The 17,126-nt window shown below is 39.5% G+C and overlaps 1 protein-coding gene across 3 annotated transcripts in view; it reads right to left on the reverse strand.

The window, feature by feature from the left end:
- Positions 1 to 7,982: 7,982 nt before the first annotated feature.
- LOC132383862 (spectrin beta chain, non-erythrocytic 1-like) overlaps positions 7,983 to 17,126 on the reverse strand; it is a 319,162-nt gene continuing 310,018 nt past the window's right edge. For all 3 annotated transcript variants that reach the window (XM_059955064.1, XM_059955073.1, XM_059955068.1), the window contains exon 36: positions 7,983 to 13,112. In XM_059955064.1, the coding sequence (XP_059811047.1) occupies positions 12,927 to 13,112 (186 nt within the window). In that variant the 3' untranslated portion in view covers positions 7,983 to 12,926. The remainder of the gene's footprint in view (positions 13,113 to 17,126) is intronic.

The raw sequence follows: 17,126 nt of genomic DNA on the forward strand, positions 1-17,126 counted from the left end.
AGCCCCATTAACCTCACTATTATTTGGACTATAAAACCTGGCCGCTGGTTTCATGGAACTTAATGGGCAGGTTTTTACAGCCTTATCACCTAATGCAAACCAGCTGTTAGTAATGGTACACATTTAGGGAGCTTAACAACATCCTTTACTGCCAATTAGAGGCATATTCTTTTAATGGCCTTTACTTTGAAATGCTCAGATAAAGGGAACATTTTGCTTACCATAGGGCTGTTTACATTCAGTGCTTCAAATATGTGGCTGCAGCAAGGAGCAATCGGAAAAAATTTAGCATTCAGAAATGAAATTCCTTTTGCCCAAGAGGCTGGCAGAATACGATTCTGGTGTAGGCTTCAAAGCAACATTTTTATAAGAGATTTTAAAGGGATGAAACTTTAACAGCAACATATGGAACTGGATCTCTTCAAAGAGGCAGACTAAGGTACAGATTGATTAAAATTACACCCATGTTGTTCTTACGAAAGAGCATTATATATATTTCTAAATGGTTTGCTTAATATGAAAACTAACTGTACTGTGCCCCAAATGGACTTCTAAGTAAAGTATAATTTTGTATTAAGAAAAGTAAAATACTAAGGGGTAAACAAAATTTCGTCCTTAAAATTTCCTGCCAATATTCTGCATAACTATTATTTCCTTGAATCATTCATATTTGGTTTGCACACTCCTAGACTGTGGGATTGTTCATTTTGCTTGCGTGTCCTCAGCCACACTATTAGGGCACAGTTAGTTACAAGTAGAAACTGAAAAAGTGAGAGCTAGATCTTGTGTCATTTTGAACTGTGACTGTCATTGACAATTGCTTGGTGGTGGTAGTTATGCAAATAAGCTTTTCTTCAAGCCATCCACCATCTGGTTGAATGTCACATAGCTAGTGCGAGACTCTCCACACAGTTTTTGGAGGTATACATTAAGTTTCAATTTCATGTGGGTGCTGAGTTGAAATGACAGAAATCCAATAAAGTTTTGCTTGTTTCAAAAAATTGGCAACATTCCCTAACTATTCAAACAATTTCCTGCAAAGAAGCTATTTAAGTAGGGATTCACTTTAGTCTGGAATGCATATGTAGGGACAATTGTTTTAACATTTAGCAGAAACGTTGAGGGCTTGAGGAAAGTAACAAGACATAATTTCCAGTTAATAAAAATTTATTCCAATTGAAATATCCTGAACAGATAACAGATCACTGGTTCATTCTTTTGCTTCATCAATCTGTTTGAAGTATTTTCTACTGATTTAACCCAGGCAACCTGTTCATATTCTGTACCTTCACAGTATGGTCTGGGTCAATTTTGACCCAGCCCAAGAATTCCCTCATTACAAGTGTCTATACCAAATTTTGAACCACAGATCTATTTAGAATATATAAATAGCCTTTCTGACATTAATAAATGGGTAATTAATCCTTAATTTATGTTTCAAAATCCATTTCAATGGATTCCGGTCAAATTTGACCCGGAACAGCCTCAACGTAAAAAAAATTTGTAGCACCTGTACAAATGTATAAAATGTTTAAATGTTCTCATTTTTGCGTGTTTTGGGTCACTTTAAGAAAGTCATCAAATTTTGGCTTAAAAAATGGCATTAAGGGTGTTTTTACTGCTGTCAAATGTCAAAACGGGTCAAATTTGAACTGAATAGTATGTAAGGGTTAAAAATGTTTTTTGATTTTTTTTTGAAAGCAGTGAAAATGTTAAAACACTTTTCTTGAATCAGTCAAAAGTTGCATCAATTTGTTAACCACTCTTATTCCTGTGGTTTTCATATAAAGACTAATTAGTTCCTAACAAGGAACACCTTCACCTTCAGTTCCGAAATCTAACAAATCTATCCTTTGCGGTCAACGTATTTTGTACATTTAAGATACTGGTGCCCAATATCCCATCTGATCAGTGAGGCCTTTATTTCAGGCCAGATCAAAGAAGCAAAAAGGCCAACAGACTGTTGGTCTTGCCACAAGGTGGCTGAAATGATCTCGTATTACATAAAGCTGTAGTCAGTATTGGGCTGAAAGTGCTCTAGATGATGCGTTATGAGATGATCTAATTCAAGTAATTACAGGGAGATGGTGGAAATGTGTTTCCTCTGGTTGGAAAAAAACGCAAAATTAGAACTAGTCAGTTCTGAGCTACATTAAAAGGCGTTGAGTTGTAAATTTTTTAAAAGATTGAGGTAATCTATTTCTTAAAGATGTGAATAAAAATGAAATACTTGATTAAATTCTGATTTATTCTTTTTGATAGAGATACAGTGTGGAATAGGCTCTTCCACCCCTTCGAGACATGACGCCCAGCAATCCCCCGATTTAACCCTCACCTAACCATGGGACAATTTACAATGACAAATTAACCTACCAACCGAAACGTCTTTGGACTGTGGGAGGAGACCAGAGTACCTAGAAGAAACTCACACAGTCATGGGGAGAACTCCTTGCAGGCAGTGGTAAAAATTGAACATGGGTCTCTGGTAGTAAAACATTGTGCTAGCTGCCACATTCCTGTGCTGAATTATAAAAAGACTTGAGGATCTGACTGATTTACAGCTGAATCAGTGTTCCTATAGAGATACAGACATGCTGCTTATTGATAATTATTTTATTAATTTATATATATATATATTTTTTTCATGGAGACAGAAATCTCTGATATAACATCTCATTGAAAATATTAGATACTATATCGGAGTAGTTAAATCCATGGGAGGATAAATGATGACAGGATGAATAAAGATGAATGTTATCATCTTAAAGCATATCACACTCATTAGCTGACTCTATGAACATGTAATATTCCATTACTGTATAAATAATTATGATTTATCTTGAACTTAGTAAATGACTAATGTTGTCTAATTATTTGGTATTACCTGCATAGTGAGTGATCTATCTTGTGATACATATGGTGACATCAGCTTGTTTGACTAAAGGCTTTCTTCTCTCAGACATAATGCAATTTAGGAAAGGAAGGTCAATATTATAATAGTCACAAGAAGGATGTGCATTCTCGTGAATGTTCCATCAACCAATCTGAGTATTTTGATACCAAACATTTTTTCAGAAATTCATTAAGATACACTCAGTGGCCACTTTATCATCTGTTCTTAATAAAGTAGCCACTGAACGTGTGTTCATGGTCTTCTGCTGTAGCTCATCCACTTCGACGTTCGACGTGTTGTGTATTTGGAGATCCTCTTGTGCACACCAATGTTGTGACACACGGTTATTTGAGTTGCTGTCTCTTTCCTGTCACCTTGAACCAATCTGCCCATCTCCTCTGACATCTCTCGTTAACAAGGTGTTTTTACCCAAGGAACTGTTATATTCCCTTGATGTTTCTTTTTGTTTGTATTTTGCAGCTTTCTCTGTAAACTTAAGACTGCTGGGCGTTTTTTTTTAAAATCTCAGGAGGTCAGTAGTTTCTGAGATATTCAACCCACTTGGTGTGGCACCAAGAATCATTCCATGGTCAAAATCACTTGGATCACATTTCTTCCCCATTCTGATGTTTGCTCTGACAACAACTGAACCTCTTGACCATGTCTGCACGCTTTTATGCATTGAGTTGCTACCACATGATTGGCTGATTAGATGTTTGCAGGGGATACAGCTGCACCTAATAAAGTGGCCACTGAAAGCACATCCAAGGGCCTTCATAATTAATTTCCATTAAAAATCATTCAGAAATACTCTTTGTTCACCCATTGGCCTGTATCATAACACACCATTTTCTTTCAAGTGATTTATACACAAATGTCAGGTTAAATAATAATATGATTTCCAAGCTGTTAGCTGGACACCTGTCTACCATTTTAAAAAAAACATATGAAACTACCTTCATGAGAAATATGGCTGGGCAATTGTTTAAACCAGCCCTGGAAATATTGGGTCCAAGGATATACTCATTGACACATTACTTGGCAGAGAACTTTTCTAACCATTTTATCAAGGCTCTACATAAGCCCAATGTTAAACTAATTTAATTGTCAATGCAGCTTTAATTGAACATAATTAAAATATAGCAAACTAATAAAATCTCACAGCTCCTCCTTTGTGATCCTTGCTGCTCTCTGACTCTTTGACCATGTGCTTACCCAGACCCATTACCACAGCCATATATCCTTCCTCTGCCAGCTTACACCATACAGTTTCCAGGTTCATTTTCAAGCTTCTTGATTTGGACCCTTCGAGGACTCTAGGTACTCACATTCAATTGACTGCTTCTCCCACTGCATTCTACACACCATGCTTTCCACCATCAGGAAATACTTGATGTCCCTATCTTAGTCACTTCCACAACTCCAGGATTCTCACTCTGCCACCGGAATTTTCTTTCTGCTGCCTGTCCGCCACTTTATCCTCCGCTGGATCAACATTTTCTGTCACCAGTTCTTTGACTTTCTCATGTTATGCAAGGATTGAAAGGTCGCCTGTCTAAAGACCACAGAATCTGCTGACTCCAACACCAGTAGGCCCAGATGTCTCCAGACCATGACCTCTGCTACTGAGCTCAATGGCTGTAATGATCCCAAGCAGATTCAAAACCCAGACTCCACAGATACAAGTTGCGGGTTCCAATGACCTTGGACATCTCCAAAATGCCGACTGCACAACCTCTAACTCCAGCTCCGGTCTTGACCACCAGCCCGGGTCTTCACATGTGTCTCCTCTTCCTCCACCACCATTCCACAATCCAGTCTCTCTTAGGGCACATCGTCACTCTCGGGCCCTCGGAGATTCCATCTTCCTCTCACCCCACCTTCCCTGAACACCCCAAACCGCCCTTCTCCTCAGAAACTACCAACTTCCTTCCCTCCTTTGATCCCAGTTCTCTTTCATGCCAGGTCTTTACCATTCCTTTTGATCTTCCCCTCTCTGAGGCAGAACGTTCTGTCCTTAGTTAGGGCTTCACCTTTGTCCCCCTTGCACCCACACCTCAGCAAGTTCTGCATCCGCCATGATGCTGAGCTCTTCTCTGCTGCCTCCAGCTCCAAGGAATCTCCACCCTGCACCGATGATTCCTTCTCCTGTCTTCAACCCTCCTCCTCTTCCTAGACGCACCCTCCTGGTCTTCTGCCTGGCTCTGGATTTTTTCATTGCCAACTGCTGACTGACTTCAACACTCCTCTGTCCTATTCCAACCTCACCCCTTCCAAATGGTCTGCTCTCCTCTCCCTGTGCACTAATCCTGACCTCACCATCAAACCTGCAGATAAGGGGGTGCTGTATTAGTCTGGCGTACTGACCTCTGCCTTGCTGAGTCCAGGTGGCGAATCTCAGACTCCTCCTCTTAATGCCCCTTGAACAGTACCCCACTAAGGAGCACCAGGCCATTGTTTCCCATACCATCACCAACCTTATTGGCTCTGGTGATCTCCCATCCACTCCCACCAACCTCATGGTTCCCACACCCTATGCCTCCTGTTTCTACATCCTACCCAAGATCCACAAACCTGCTTGTCCAGGTAGACACGTTGTTTCAGTTTGTTCCTGCCCCACTAAACTCATATCTGCATACCTGGACTCTGTCTTGTCCCCTGGGTTCAGTCCCTTCTTACCTACACCTGTAACATCTCACATGCTCTGGATCTTTTCAATGATTTCAAATTCCCAGGCCTCAAGCATGTTATTTTAACTATGAATGTCCTGTTCATATACATCTCCACCTTCCCCTTCCCCCCCCCCCAACAGGAAGGCCTCAAAGCCCTCCATTTCTTTCTGGACACTATACTCAACCAGTTCCCCCTACCACCACTCTCCTCTGTCTAGTGGAATTTGTTCTCAATATTAATAATTCCTCCTTTGGCTTCTCCCACTTCCTTCAAACAAAAGGTGTAGCCATGGCCACTCGCATGGGTGCCAGCTATGCCTGCCTTTTTGTCAGCTACGTGGAACAGTCAATGTTCCAAGCCTACACTGGCGTCCAACCCCCACTTTTCCTCTGTTACATCGTTGACTGCGTTGGTGCTGCTTCCTGCACCCATTTGGAGCTCGTCAACTTCATTAACTTTGCCTAAAACTTCCACCCTGCCTTCAAAATTTACCTGGTCTATTTAACACCTCTCTCCCCTTTCTGGATCCCGCTGTCTCTATCTCTGGAGACAGCTTATTTACTGATGTTTGTTATAAACCCACAGACTCTCACAGCTACCTGGACTATACCTCCTCCCACCATGTTACTTGTAAAAACGCCATCCCCTTCTCTCAATTCCTCAATCTCTGCAACAACTGCTCTCAAGATGAAGCTTTTTCATTCTAGAATGAAGGAGGCATCCTCCTTTTTAAAAGAAAGAGGCTTCCCTTCCTCCACCATCAATGCTGCCCTCAACTGTATCTCTTCCATTTCACACACATAGAAAACCTACAGCACAATACAGGCCCTTCGGCCCACAAAGTTGTGCCAAACATGTCCCTACCTCAGAAATTACTAGGCTTACCTATAGCCCTCTATTTTATTATCTCCACGTACCTATCTAAAAGCCTCTTAAAAGACCCTATCATATCCGCCTCCACCACTGTTACTGGCAGCCTATTCCATGCATTCACCACTCTCTGAGTAAAAAACTTACTCCTGACATCTCCTCTGTACCTACTCCCCAGCACGTCTGCTCTTATCCCATCCTCTCACCACCCTACCAGGGATAGGGTTCCTCTTGTCCTCATCTACAATCCCACCAGCTTCTGCATCCTGTAAATAATTCCTCAGAATTTCTTCCATCTGCAACGGGATCCCACCACCAAGTACATCTTTCCCTCCCCCTCCAATTTTCTGCTTTCCTCAGGGATTGCTCCCTATGTGACTCCCTTGTCTATTTGTCCCTCCCCACTGATATCCCTCCTGGCACTTATCCTCGCAAGTGGAACAAGTGCTACCGCTGCCCCTACACCTTCTCTCTTACTACCACTCAGGGGCCCCAGACTGTCCTGTCGGGTGAGGCGACACTTCACCTGTGAGCCTGTTGAGGTCATTACTGTGTCCAGTGCTCCCAATGTTGCCTCCTGTGGATCAGTGAGACTCAACATAGATTGGGAAACTATTTTCCTGAGCATCTTTGCTCCATTTGCCAGAAGAATCAGGATCTCCCAGTGGTCACCCATTTTAACTCCACTTCCCATTCCAATATGTCCATCCATGGCCTCCTCTACAGTCTCGATGGGGCCACATTCAGGTTGGAGGAACCACGCCTTATATTCTGTCTGGATAGCTTCCAACATGATGGCATGAATATCAATTTCTCGAACTTCTGGTAATGCCCCCCTCCCCCACTGCCCTCTCCTTCACCAGCCCCTAGTGCTCCTGCCCCCTTTTCTTTCTTCCACGGCCTTCTAATCTCACCTATCAGACTCCCCCTTCTCCAACCTTGTATCTCTTTCACCAATCAACTTCCCAGCTATTTACTTCATCCCTCCCCCTCTCAGTTTCACATATCACCTTGAGTTTCTCTCTCCCCTTCCCCGTCTTTTATATCTACTCTTTTTTCCTCCAGTCCTGCCGAGGGTCTAGGCCTGAAACATCGACTGTACTTTTTTCCCCCAGAGTCGCTGCCTGGCCTGCTGAGTTCCTCTAGCATTTTGTGTGTGTTGTTTAAATGGAATGTTTGGAAGTTTTATATATGTATAATTTTGACGATGTGTTTGGTCAGGATGCAAGGTTTTGATATCCAACCTTGGGATACAAATTGCATCATGAAATTTGATCACCTTGAGTTTTTAAATTCTGACTAGTGTAGATGGCAGCAAAATATCACAGTACAATCAGATTTCCGGCCTTGAAGTCAGGATTTTCTATTCTCAGTCTTTGATGTTTTAATGTATTTTTTATTGCTGATTGTTATATTTTAAATTTAAATATCTTTTAACGGCAAAATACTAAATTTTAATAATAGCATTCTATCATCTTGTGATGTGCATAGCTGGTTGTGACTTTCTACCTAGTTTACCACCGAATAATGCCTCTAAACATATGTGTTGCATTGTTGTCCACAATTTTATTCAGATTTAAAATCAATTAATGTACTTCTATAACCAAATGATACAAACAATATATAAGTTGCACAGATCATTTGTGAAATCAGTAAACACATTTCACATAAATTTAATCTGATTAAAATCTGAAGGCTAAAACTGTCATTCACTTGTGATTTATATAGAATATATTCCTATGATAATATTCTGTGATGTAGTATACAGAGTTGGACCATATAATATAAATGTTTGTAAATTTAGAACTCTAACAACAGATCAGACATATACGATGCATGAGAATTCTGCAAAAACTAATTTATCTACCAGTAGTATAAGGATGAAAGCAATATTTATTCTGAATTCCCAATCTTAAGCATCCATGTTTGAAAATGGAAAATGTTACATCATGCTATTCCTTCCTTAAGCAAGATTTTATCATGAATATGAGAGTTACAGCACTTCAGGAATTTGTAAATAAATTGCTGTATTTAACTTGTATGATTCACAATCAAATAGCAGCACAGGTTATTCATTGACCATTAGCCATCACAGAGTCGATTTGAGGTTTAAAAATACTGCTTATGATTGAATCAGTTTTTCTTTCTCAATACATGGAAAAACAAGAATGGCTGACTTTCAGATGATCACATCTGAAAGTGATCACATTCCCGAACTCGCATCTCAGCAAACAAAAGTACAAGAAAATCTCTCGAGCATATTCACTTTCACACAGAAATGGAGAAATGTAGAAGCAATAGGTGAAAAATAAATATTGACAAATGAACTGTGATTGTGGCATTACAGAACATGTTTTATTCTATCAATGGCTGTTACACCAATTTACACATCAGTAAAACAAATAATCAATACATGGCCTGCCTCTAAGACAATCATGTTCTTTCCTGTCTACATCTTTTATTCAATAAAACTGAGTAACATTTTTGATCAGAAGTTGGATTTTTGGAGAAGTAAATGTGACGTTGCAAAATGTACACATGTGCAATATAGTATAAATGAAGTGAATGGAACAATATTTTCTGTCTGAATAAGAGGACTTAAAGTTGATTAAGTTATGTTTGACTATAAACATTTATGAGCAGTATGCCTTATTCAGCTGTTATAATTTAAATGTATGAATTACTTTGAATTGTTATGACATCAATCTTCAAAGGCAAACATGTATGATACTACTTCCATTATTTTATTTTTATTTGAGATTCAGTGCAGAGTAGGGTCTTCTGACCTGTCGAGTTGTGCTGCACAGAAATCCCGTGATTTAACCCCAGCCTAATTATGGGACAATCTACAATTACCAATTAACCTGGAAACCTGTACACCTTTGGACTGCAGGAAGAAACCAGAGCACCTGGAAGAAACCCTCAAGGTCACAGGGAGAACGTTCAAATATCTTACAGGCAGTGGTGGGAATTGAACTCAGGTTGCCTGTACTGTAACACGATGTGCTAACCACTACGCTACCATGCCACCCCCACTAATTTCAAACCCTCCTCTTCAGAGAATTCAAATGTATCTTGCTATAAAATGAACCCTGCCTTTTTTTTAAGAGAGGAGCCTTTCCATTGTATTGAAGCATTCAGCTTACAATAGTTTTTATTCATTTAATGCATTTTGCTTAATGGTCCATTCAATTAAGCCTTTTTCTATTGGGCCACGATAAATATTAAAAGTTCATTGTAATTATAAAGATTATTATATCTTGTAGAATTACATTACAGGAGGAGGCCATTCACATGTCTCAGGATGTCTACAGCACAGAGATATATGACATATAATTGTGAAATTCTCCTGGACATCATGAAAATGAAATTAATGGAAGCAAAGAAGGAACATAAACCACTAGAATTGTCCTGCTATCTTCCATATTTGCAACATACTAATTTTGCTGGCTTGTTTTTTATACTTAAGAAGGGTCTTTCATTATTATGTATTAATTATTTAGGAGTCTCTGGCCCAAATTTTGGCTTTGATATCGGCAAATAAAATTGCTATCAATCTGACTCATCTTGGAGCTAATACCTGTTGAGTACTTTGGCTTAATTTAAATATTACTATTGCAGACAATGGGCTGCCATGTTGGTTAATATACTGCCTTCGCTCCAGAAGCTGGATTGAATATTGAATAAACAGATGGGATAAAATGCCTGGTTGCAATTCTCTGGTAATGCATATCCTGATTTGGAGCAGCTCTAGGATTCAAAGATATTCATTATTTGAGTCAAATTTATAAAAGAACTCATGAATGTCTGGTATAGAAATCGGAAAAGAGCAAAGGAGCTTGTTCATATGATAGGTTGATAATATTCACTTGAGTTTCTGGTATGGGTTCAAATTTAACTATTGTTTGTTAATCAAAGTTTTCGTACTTACTATAAATAATATTTTTGAAGATAGCTTCACCCAGTTCCACCTGGGTTAAAAATAGAACATAGAAAACTTCCTATAATTTGGCACTAAAGTGGCAAACACAATTTGCCATAAAGGTGTGGAAAGCGAAGGAAAAAATCATCTGGGTATATAATAAAGTGCTCTCTGAAGTTTGGGTTAAGGCACATTCTTTGGGCAGTGTAGAGGAAGAACCAATTTCAGACAGTGATGAAACTGACCAAGGATAAAGCTAATTGCTGCCTTATTAAATACTAGAGAAAATAAGAGTTAAATTTTCTAGTATTGATAGATTTCACTAAGGCAGGCAGAAAATTCCATGCACCAGAATATCTGAATATTTTAAAAAGTGCCTGATAACTAGTGCTACCCACTAACATGGGAGCACATTTACTTTTGTTTCTCAATTTCATTTTATACAGAAAGCCGAATATAAATATTGCTTTACCCAAGAACTGGGCACTGGCATATTACAGCCCCTTGCATTATTTGATCATAAACCATCCAAAAAAAACCTCTCCTCACCTGACCATTTTAATTAAATTTGCATCATAATATTTTGTTTAAATTCCCTGCCTGACTAATTATTCTGCTTAGGAAATAAGAGAATGATCTTCTACCCTGCTTACAATCTGCACTTCCATTTAACACTTAAGTTTATGCCAGAAAAGTGTGAAAAAATTCTGCTAGCTCCTGAACACCTCTGGTATTGGCTACCACTCTGTGGCAATAGATAACATTACATAGAAGCCCAGAAAGCTCTGGTGAGATGCATCTGAACATTTGTTAGAGACAGAGAACACATTTGCAGCTTAAATTTTAAATAGGTTAGTTGGGTCAATAGCAGAAGCCAACTTTCTATAGGCTTCTCTTTGCAAGTGTGACATCAGTTAAACAGACTACAGCAACCAAACAGCAACTGCTGCTTCCTTTAAAATCAAAGTAATATGCCTTAGATCTAGTCATACCTCATTATGTCAAAGTGCCTCTACCATTATCATTTTGTTTTGTTCTGGACAAAGTTATCTTAATGACCACAACACCAGGGTGAACATTTGATGACAGTCTCAGCATTATAATATTAGTTCATGTTTGATCTGACTTTGAAGGACCAGAAATTTTAAAGATTGCTGAGAATCAGTAAATAGGTCCTGCTTACAGTAAGTCTATAAATGAATGGGAAAGATTGCAACAAGTATTGATCTATACTTGGACTGTAAAATCAAAGTAATAATGACCTAAACAAATCTTTGTTAAGAAATTTATAAGATTAATCTATAGATTTGTTGAATTTGATAGAACGATAGACTAGACAATGCAATATTCACAACAAAAGTACAATTCAACTTAAAAATAAAAAATCATCGCATGCCACATTTGGTTTTGAAAAAGACTTTAAAAAAAAAAATTCAAACCAGTAAAATATCAAATAGAATGTACAATTGAAGAAAAATTAAAACAGAACATTTTTGTACATTTTTTTTCTCAACTGCTTCTGGTATGTGTAATTGAACTAACATACTGAGTGGACTTCGACATTGCGTAGTCCAAGAGCACCTGGTTGGAAATGTTTAATAGTTTGAAAACAAAAGTCAGTTATGCTTTTTTTAAATGAAATATAAATGCTGTTTTAAAGCGACTACTTTGCTAGCAAAAGCTGGTAGCAAAAAAAAACACTATTTATAAAATAAATTGGCAATACTTTCTCCAGTCACTGTGTGTTGACATTGTGCACGTTGAAGATCTTCTGGAAGATATTTGATTATGATATTAATAAGGAACAGATAAAATCTATAAATAGTTTATGCAATAAAGGGTGGCTCAAAGTATGAAGGCAGTAGAGCAAAAAAAATCAGTGACAAAATGTTTAATTTGCTAAGAACATGATGTACATGGCAATACTATAGAAATACATGCCAAAATGTACATACATAGCTTCAACTGTTGATCTTCCAGTACAAATTTGGCAATTTTAACCATTTCCAAGATGAAACTATAATATTTATCAATCTTACATGGTTATTTGTTGAATAATATTGTAATTTATTTTAATTTTGAAAAATTGGCCTTTACATATAATTATTATATAGTTTTTTTAAAAAAATATTCTTTGGTGATGGCAATTTAGTTTAAATATAGTGTACTTATAATTGTTTCAAAGTATGTTTGAGTGACCATGCCAGCAGGAGAACAAATACTAACACATGATCGCATACCTCACTGTGATCTTAAAGCTCTACCTAATCTAAATCTGCATTTCTCAGCCATTAGCAAGGTCTATATGAATTTGGCATGGTACATGTTATAGTTTTTGCCGAAGTCTGTGAAGAATCAAAGTCATCCCAAAAATAATTTTCATGTGGGAAGATGCACATGGTTTCAGTAAATTAATAAAATGTGTTACTCTCTTTACACACTCTATAAAGATTAATTATGTATACATAATTAATGCAGAAACTAGCATTATCTCAGTGGTGTAGATTAAGCACTGCCACCTCTTTGTAAATTAGGCACTACAACATTTTTTCCTGGTTTTAATGATAATCATTTCTTTTTTGCAAAAATGTTGAATCTTTTCTCTTTGTCCTTTTTGCAGGGACTCGTTTCTTGACCAGTCACAGAGGGGAGAGGGAGGGTATGTCCCCTGACATCTCCCTGATATGGACTCTGTGGCTTTTTATGTTCTGCAATTGCTACATTGAGATTGTGGATCCAGTTGTGCATCTCCTCCTGCAAAAGTAAAAGAAATTTCCATGAGTGCACCACTCAGCTTTGTTACCTGTGATACGTGAGAGAATCAGCTGCGGGATTTCATCCATGCCAATGGACCAGATGTTGCTTGATCCAGCATGTGCCTTGTGGTCTATCCTCAAACTAATCTTGCAGCAACTTGTGTTTTAAATCAAACCCTAAGTCTTGTCGCTGCAGTGAAGCTGTGGAGTGGTTGGTGAGCAGTGTCTGTGCAACAGGCAGCGGACCTGCATCCCCATTGCCTCTGGTGCTAATGCTATCAGGGGGTTGATGACTGCTTGTCAATGTATCTGATGTTCACAGAGTCTTAAAAAACATTTTACAAGGATTGAATTAATAAGGTATGTAACAAAATAATTTTATTTAAAACATACTTAAGTGATAATAATGTTTGAAAATCCTGTGCTCTTGAGGCTTGTGTGTCTCAATAACCCAGAGAGCTATATTGGCTGCAATCAAGGCATCATGCTTTGGCTCTTGGTAGGGTCACCTTTGCCAAACAGGTCAAAGGGTAGAGGCCAGACTAAGAGTGGTCTTCTGGTCCTCCAGATTCAGGGGTTCAGCTCAGGGCCAACAACCCTGACTGGTAAACCAATGATGTTAAGAAAACAGCAATGAAGAATCCTTCTACATCTGAGTGCAATCGTATTCCTGAGTCTCCACCTGGGACTTATATGACTGAAACTAGAGAAAACTGAGAGTAAGCTACTGACATGATGAAGGAAGTCCTGACCACCATTGCTGTCCTAAATGCCAGTGGTATAATGGACAGTAACAATGTTTGGAAATAGATTATAAGTAAAAGAAATAACTTCCCTGCATTTAAAACTATGGGTCCAAATATGACGAATCCAACCTTCATCTCAGTAGTATATCTTATCCCTCAGCTCTGCCACTGGACTCAGGATTGGGTCTACTGGCAGAGTGGAAGTTCAGTTGCTGGCCTACAGCATGCTTATGATTTCCACAGGCTTGAAATTCTAGACACAATGACCAGCGGCTTCTATGAAACCACCACAAACACAAGAGATTCTGCAGCTGCTGGAAGTCTTGAGCAACACATACAAATTGCTAAAAAGTTCAGCGTGTCTGGTAGCATCTTTGGAGGGGAATAAACGTCTTGGGCCGAGACCCTTCATCAGATCCGGAAAGAAGGGGAGCAGAAGCCAGAATAAGACGACATGGGAAGGGGAAAGAGTACAGTTAGCAGGTGATAGGTGAAATCAGCTGAGGGGGAAGAAGGATGAATTCATAAACTGGGAGGTGATAGGTGAAAGAGGTAAAGGGCTGATGAAAGGGAACCTAATAGGAGCAGTCAGCGGACCATGGAAAAAAAGGGAAGGACATGGGAAGCAGAGAGGGAGGTGATGGGCAGTTGAGAAGGATTGTGAGGGTAACCAGAATGAGAAATGGAAAAAGAGAGAAACAGGGAAGGTGAGTAATTAACAGATGTTCAAAAATGGATACTTATGCGATCAGTTTGGAAGTTGTCCAAACAGATTATAGGGTGTTGCTCATCCAACATGAGTGTAACTTCATTATGACAGTAGGGGTAGCCATGGAAAAGGTGTTTTTATGGGAGATTTCAACATGCAGGTGAACTGGGAGAATCCCCAGGATAGGGAGTTTGTGGAGTGTCTAAAGGATGTATTTTTGGAACAGCTTGTGCTTGAGCCAACCAGGAACGAGGCTATTTTGGACTTGGTGATGTGTAATGAACAGGAATTGATAAGTGATCTTGAAGTAAAGGAGCCATTAGGAAGTAGTGATCATAACATGATAAGTTTTTATCTACAATTTGAGAGGGATAAGGGCAGATCAGAGGTGTCAGTGTTGCAATTAAATAAAGGAGACTACGGAGCCATGAGGGAAGAGCTGGCCAAAGTTAAATGGGCGGATGCCGTGGCAGGAAAGACAGTGGATCAGCAGTGGCAGATATTCTTGGGGATAATACAAAAGATGCAAAAGCAGTTCATTCCAACGGGAAGGAAGGATTCAAAGAGGGGGAAGGGGCCACAGTGGTTGACAAAGGAAGTCAGAGATTGTATAGCATTAAAGAAAAAGAAGTATGACAGGGCTAAGATGAGTGGGAATACAGATGATTGGGCAAGTTTTAAGGACCAGCAGATCTTGACTAAAAAAGCAATATGGAGAGAAAAAATCAGGTATGAGCTCAGTCTAGCCAGGAATATAAAAGGGGATAGCAAAAGCTTTTTTTTTAGCTATGTGAAGAGAAAGAAGATAGTTAAGAACAACATTGGCCCCTTGAAGAATGAATTGGGAGAAATTGTTATGGGAAACAGGGAAATGGCAACACAATTTAATGCGTACTTTAGATCTGTCTTCACCAGGGAAGACACAAGCAATCTCCCAGATGTATAGATGGGCCAGGGTCATAAGATATCAGAGGAATTGAGACAGATTGACATTAGGAAAGAAACTGTGATGAGTAGACTGGTAGGACTGAAGGCTAATAAATCCCCGGGTCCAGATGGTCTGCATCCGAGGGTTCTAAAAGAGGTGGCTCAGGAAATTGCGGATGCATTGGTAATCATTTTCCAATGTTCCTTAGATTCAGGATCAGTTCCTGAGGATTGGAGAGTGGCTAATGTTATCCCACTTTTCAAGAAGGAAGGGAAAGAGAAAACAGAACTATCGCCCTGTTAGCCTAACGTCAGTCGTGGGGAAGATGCTTGAGTCCATTATTAAGGACGAAATAGTGGCACATCTTGATGGCAGTAATAGAATTAGGCCGAGCCAGCATGGATTTACCAAGGGCAAATCATGCTTGACTAATCTGTTGGAGTTTTTTGAGGGTGTAACAGGGATGTTAGACGAGGGTAAGCTAGTGGATGTTGTGTACCTAGATTTTCAGAAGGCATTCGATAAGGTGCCACATAGGAGATTGGTGAGTAAAATCAGAGCTCATGGCATTAGGGGCAGGGTTTCAACATGGATAGAAAACTGGTTGGCAGATAGAAAGCAAAGGGTAGCAGTGAATGGGTGTTTCTCGGACTGGCTGGAGGTGACTAGTGGGGTACCACAGGGCTCTGTATTGGGACCACAGCTCTTTACGATTTATGTCAACGATTTAGATGAGGGTATTGAAAACTATATCAGCAAGTTTGCTGATGATACTAAACTGGGTGGCAGTGTGACATGCGAAGAGGACGTTAGGAGAATACAGGGAGACTTGGATAGGCTGTGTGAGTGGGCAGATACTTGGCCGATGTCATTCAATGTGAATAAATGTGAAGTTATCCACTTTGGTAGCAGGAACAAGAGGGCAGAGTATTGTCTGAACGGTGTAGAGATAGGTAAGGGAGAAATGCAAAGAGACCTAGGAGACCTAGTTCATCAGTCAATGAAGGTGAATGAGCAAGTGCAACAGGCAGTGAAGAGGGCAAATGGAATGTTGGCCTTTATTACAAGGGGAATTGAGTACAAGAGCAAGGATGTCCTTTTGCATTTGTACAGGGCCCTGGTGAGACCACCCCTGGAATATTGTGTACAGTTTTGGTCTCCAGGTTTGAGGAAGGACATTCTGGCAATTGAGGAAGTGCAGCGTAGATTCACTAGGTTGATTCCTGGGATGGCAGGGCTCTCTTGCGCGTAGAGATTGGAGAGATTGGAATTGAGGAGATTGAGAGGGGATCTGATTGAAACGTTTAAGATAATTAAAGGATTTGATAGTATTGAGGCAGGAAATATGTTCCAGATGTTGGGAGAGTCCAGTATCGGAGGGCATGGATTGAGAATAAGAGGTCAGTTATTTAAAACAGAGTTGAGGAAGAACTTCTTCTCCCAGAGAGTTGTGGAGGTGTGGAATGCACTGCCTCAGAAGACGGTGGAGGCCAATTCTCTGGATGCTTTCAAGAAGGAGCTAGATAGATATCTGATGGATAGAGGAATCAAGGGATATGGGGAAGGCAGGGACTGGGTATTGATAGTGAATGATCAGCCATGATCTCAGAATGGCGGTGCAGACTCGAG

Source organism: Hypanus sabinus, chromosome 2, assembly GCF_030144855.1.
Source record: "Hypanus sabinus isolate sHypSab1 chromosome 2, sHypSab1.hap1, whole genome shotgun sequence".
Taxonomy (NCBI): Eukaryota; Metazoa; Chordata; class Chondrichthyes; order Myliobatiformes; family Dasyatidae; genus Hypanus; species Hypanus sabinus.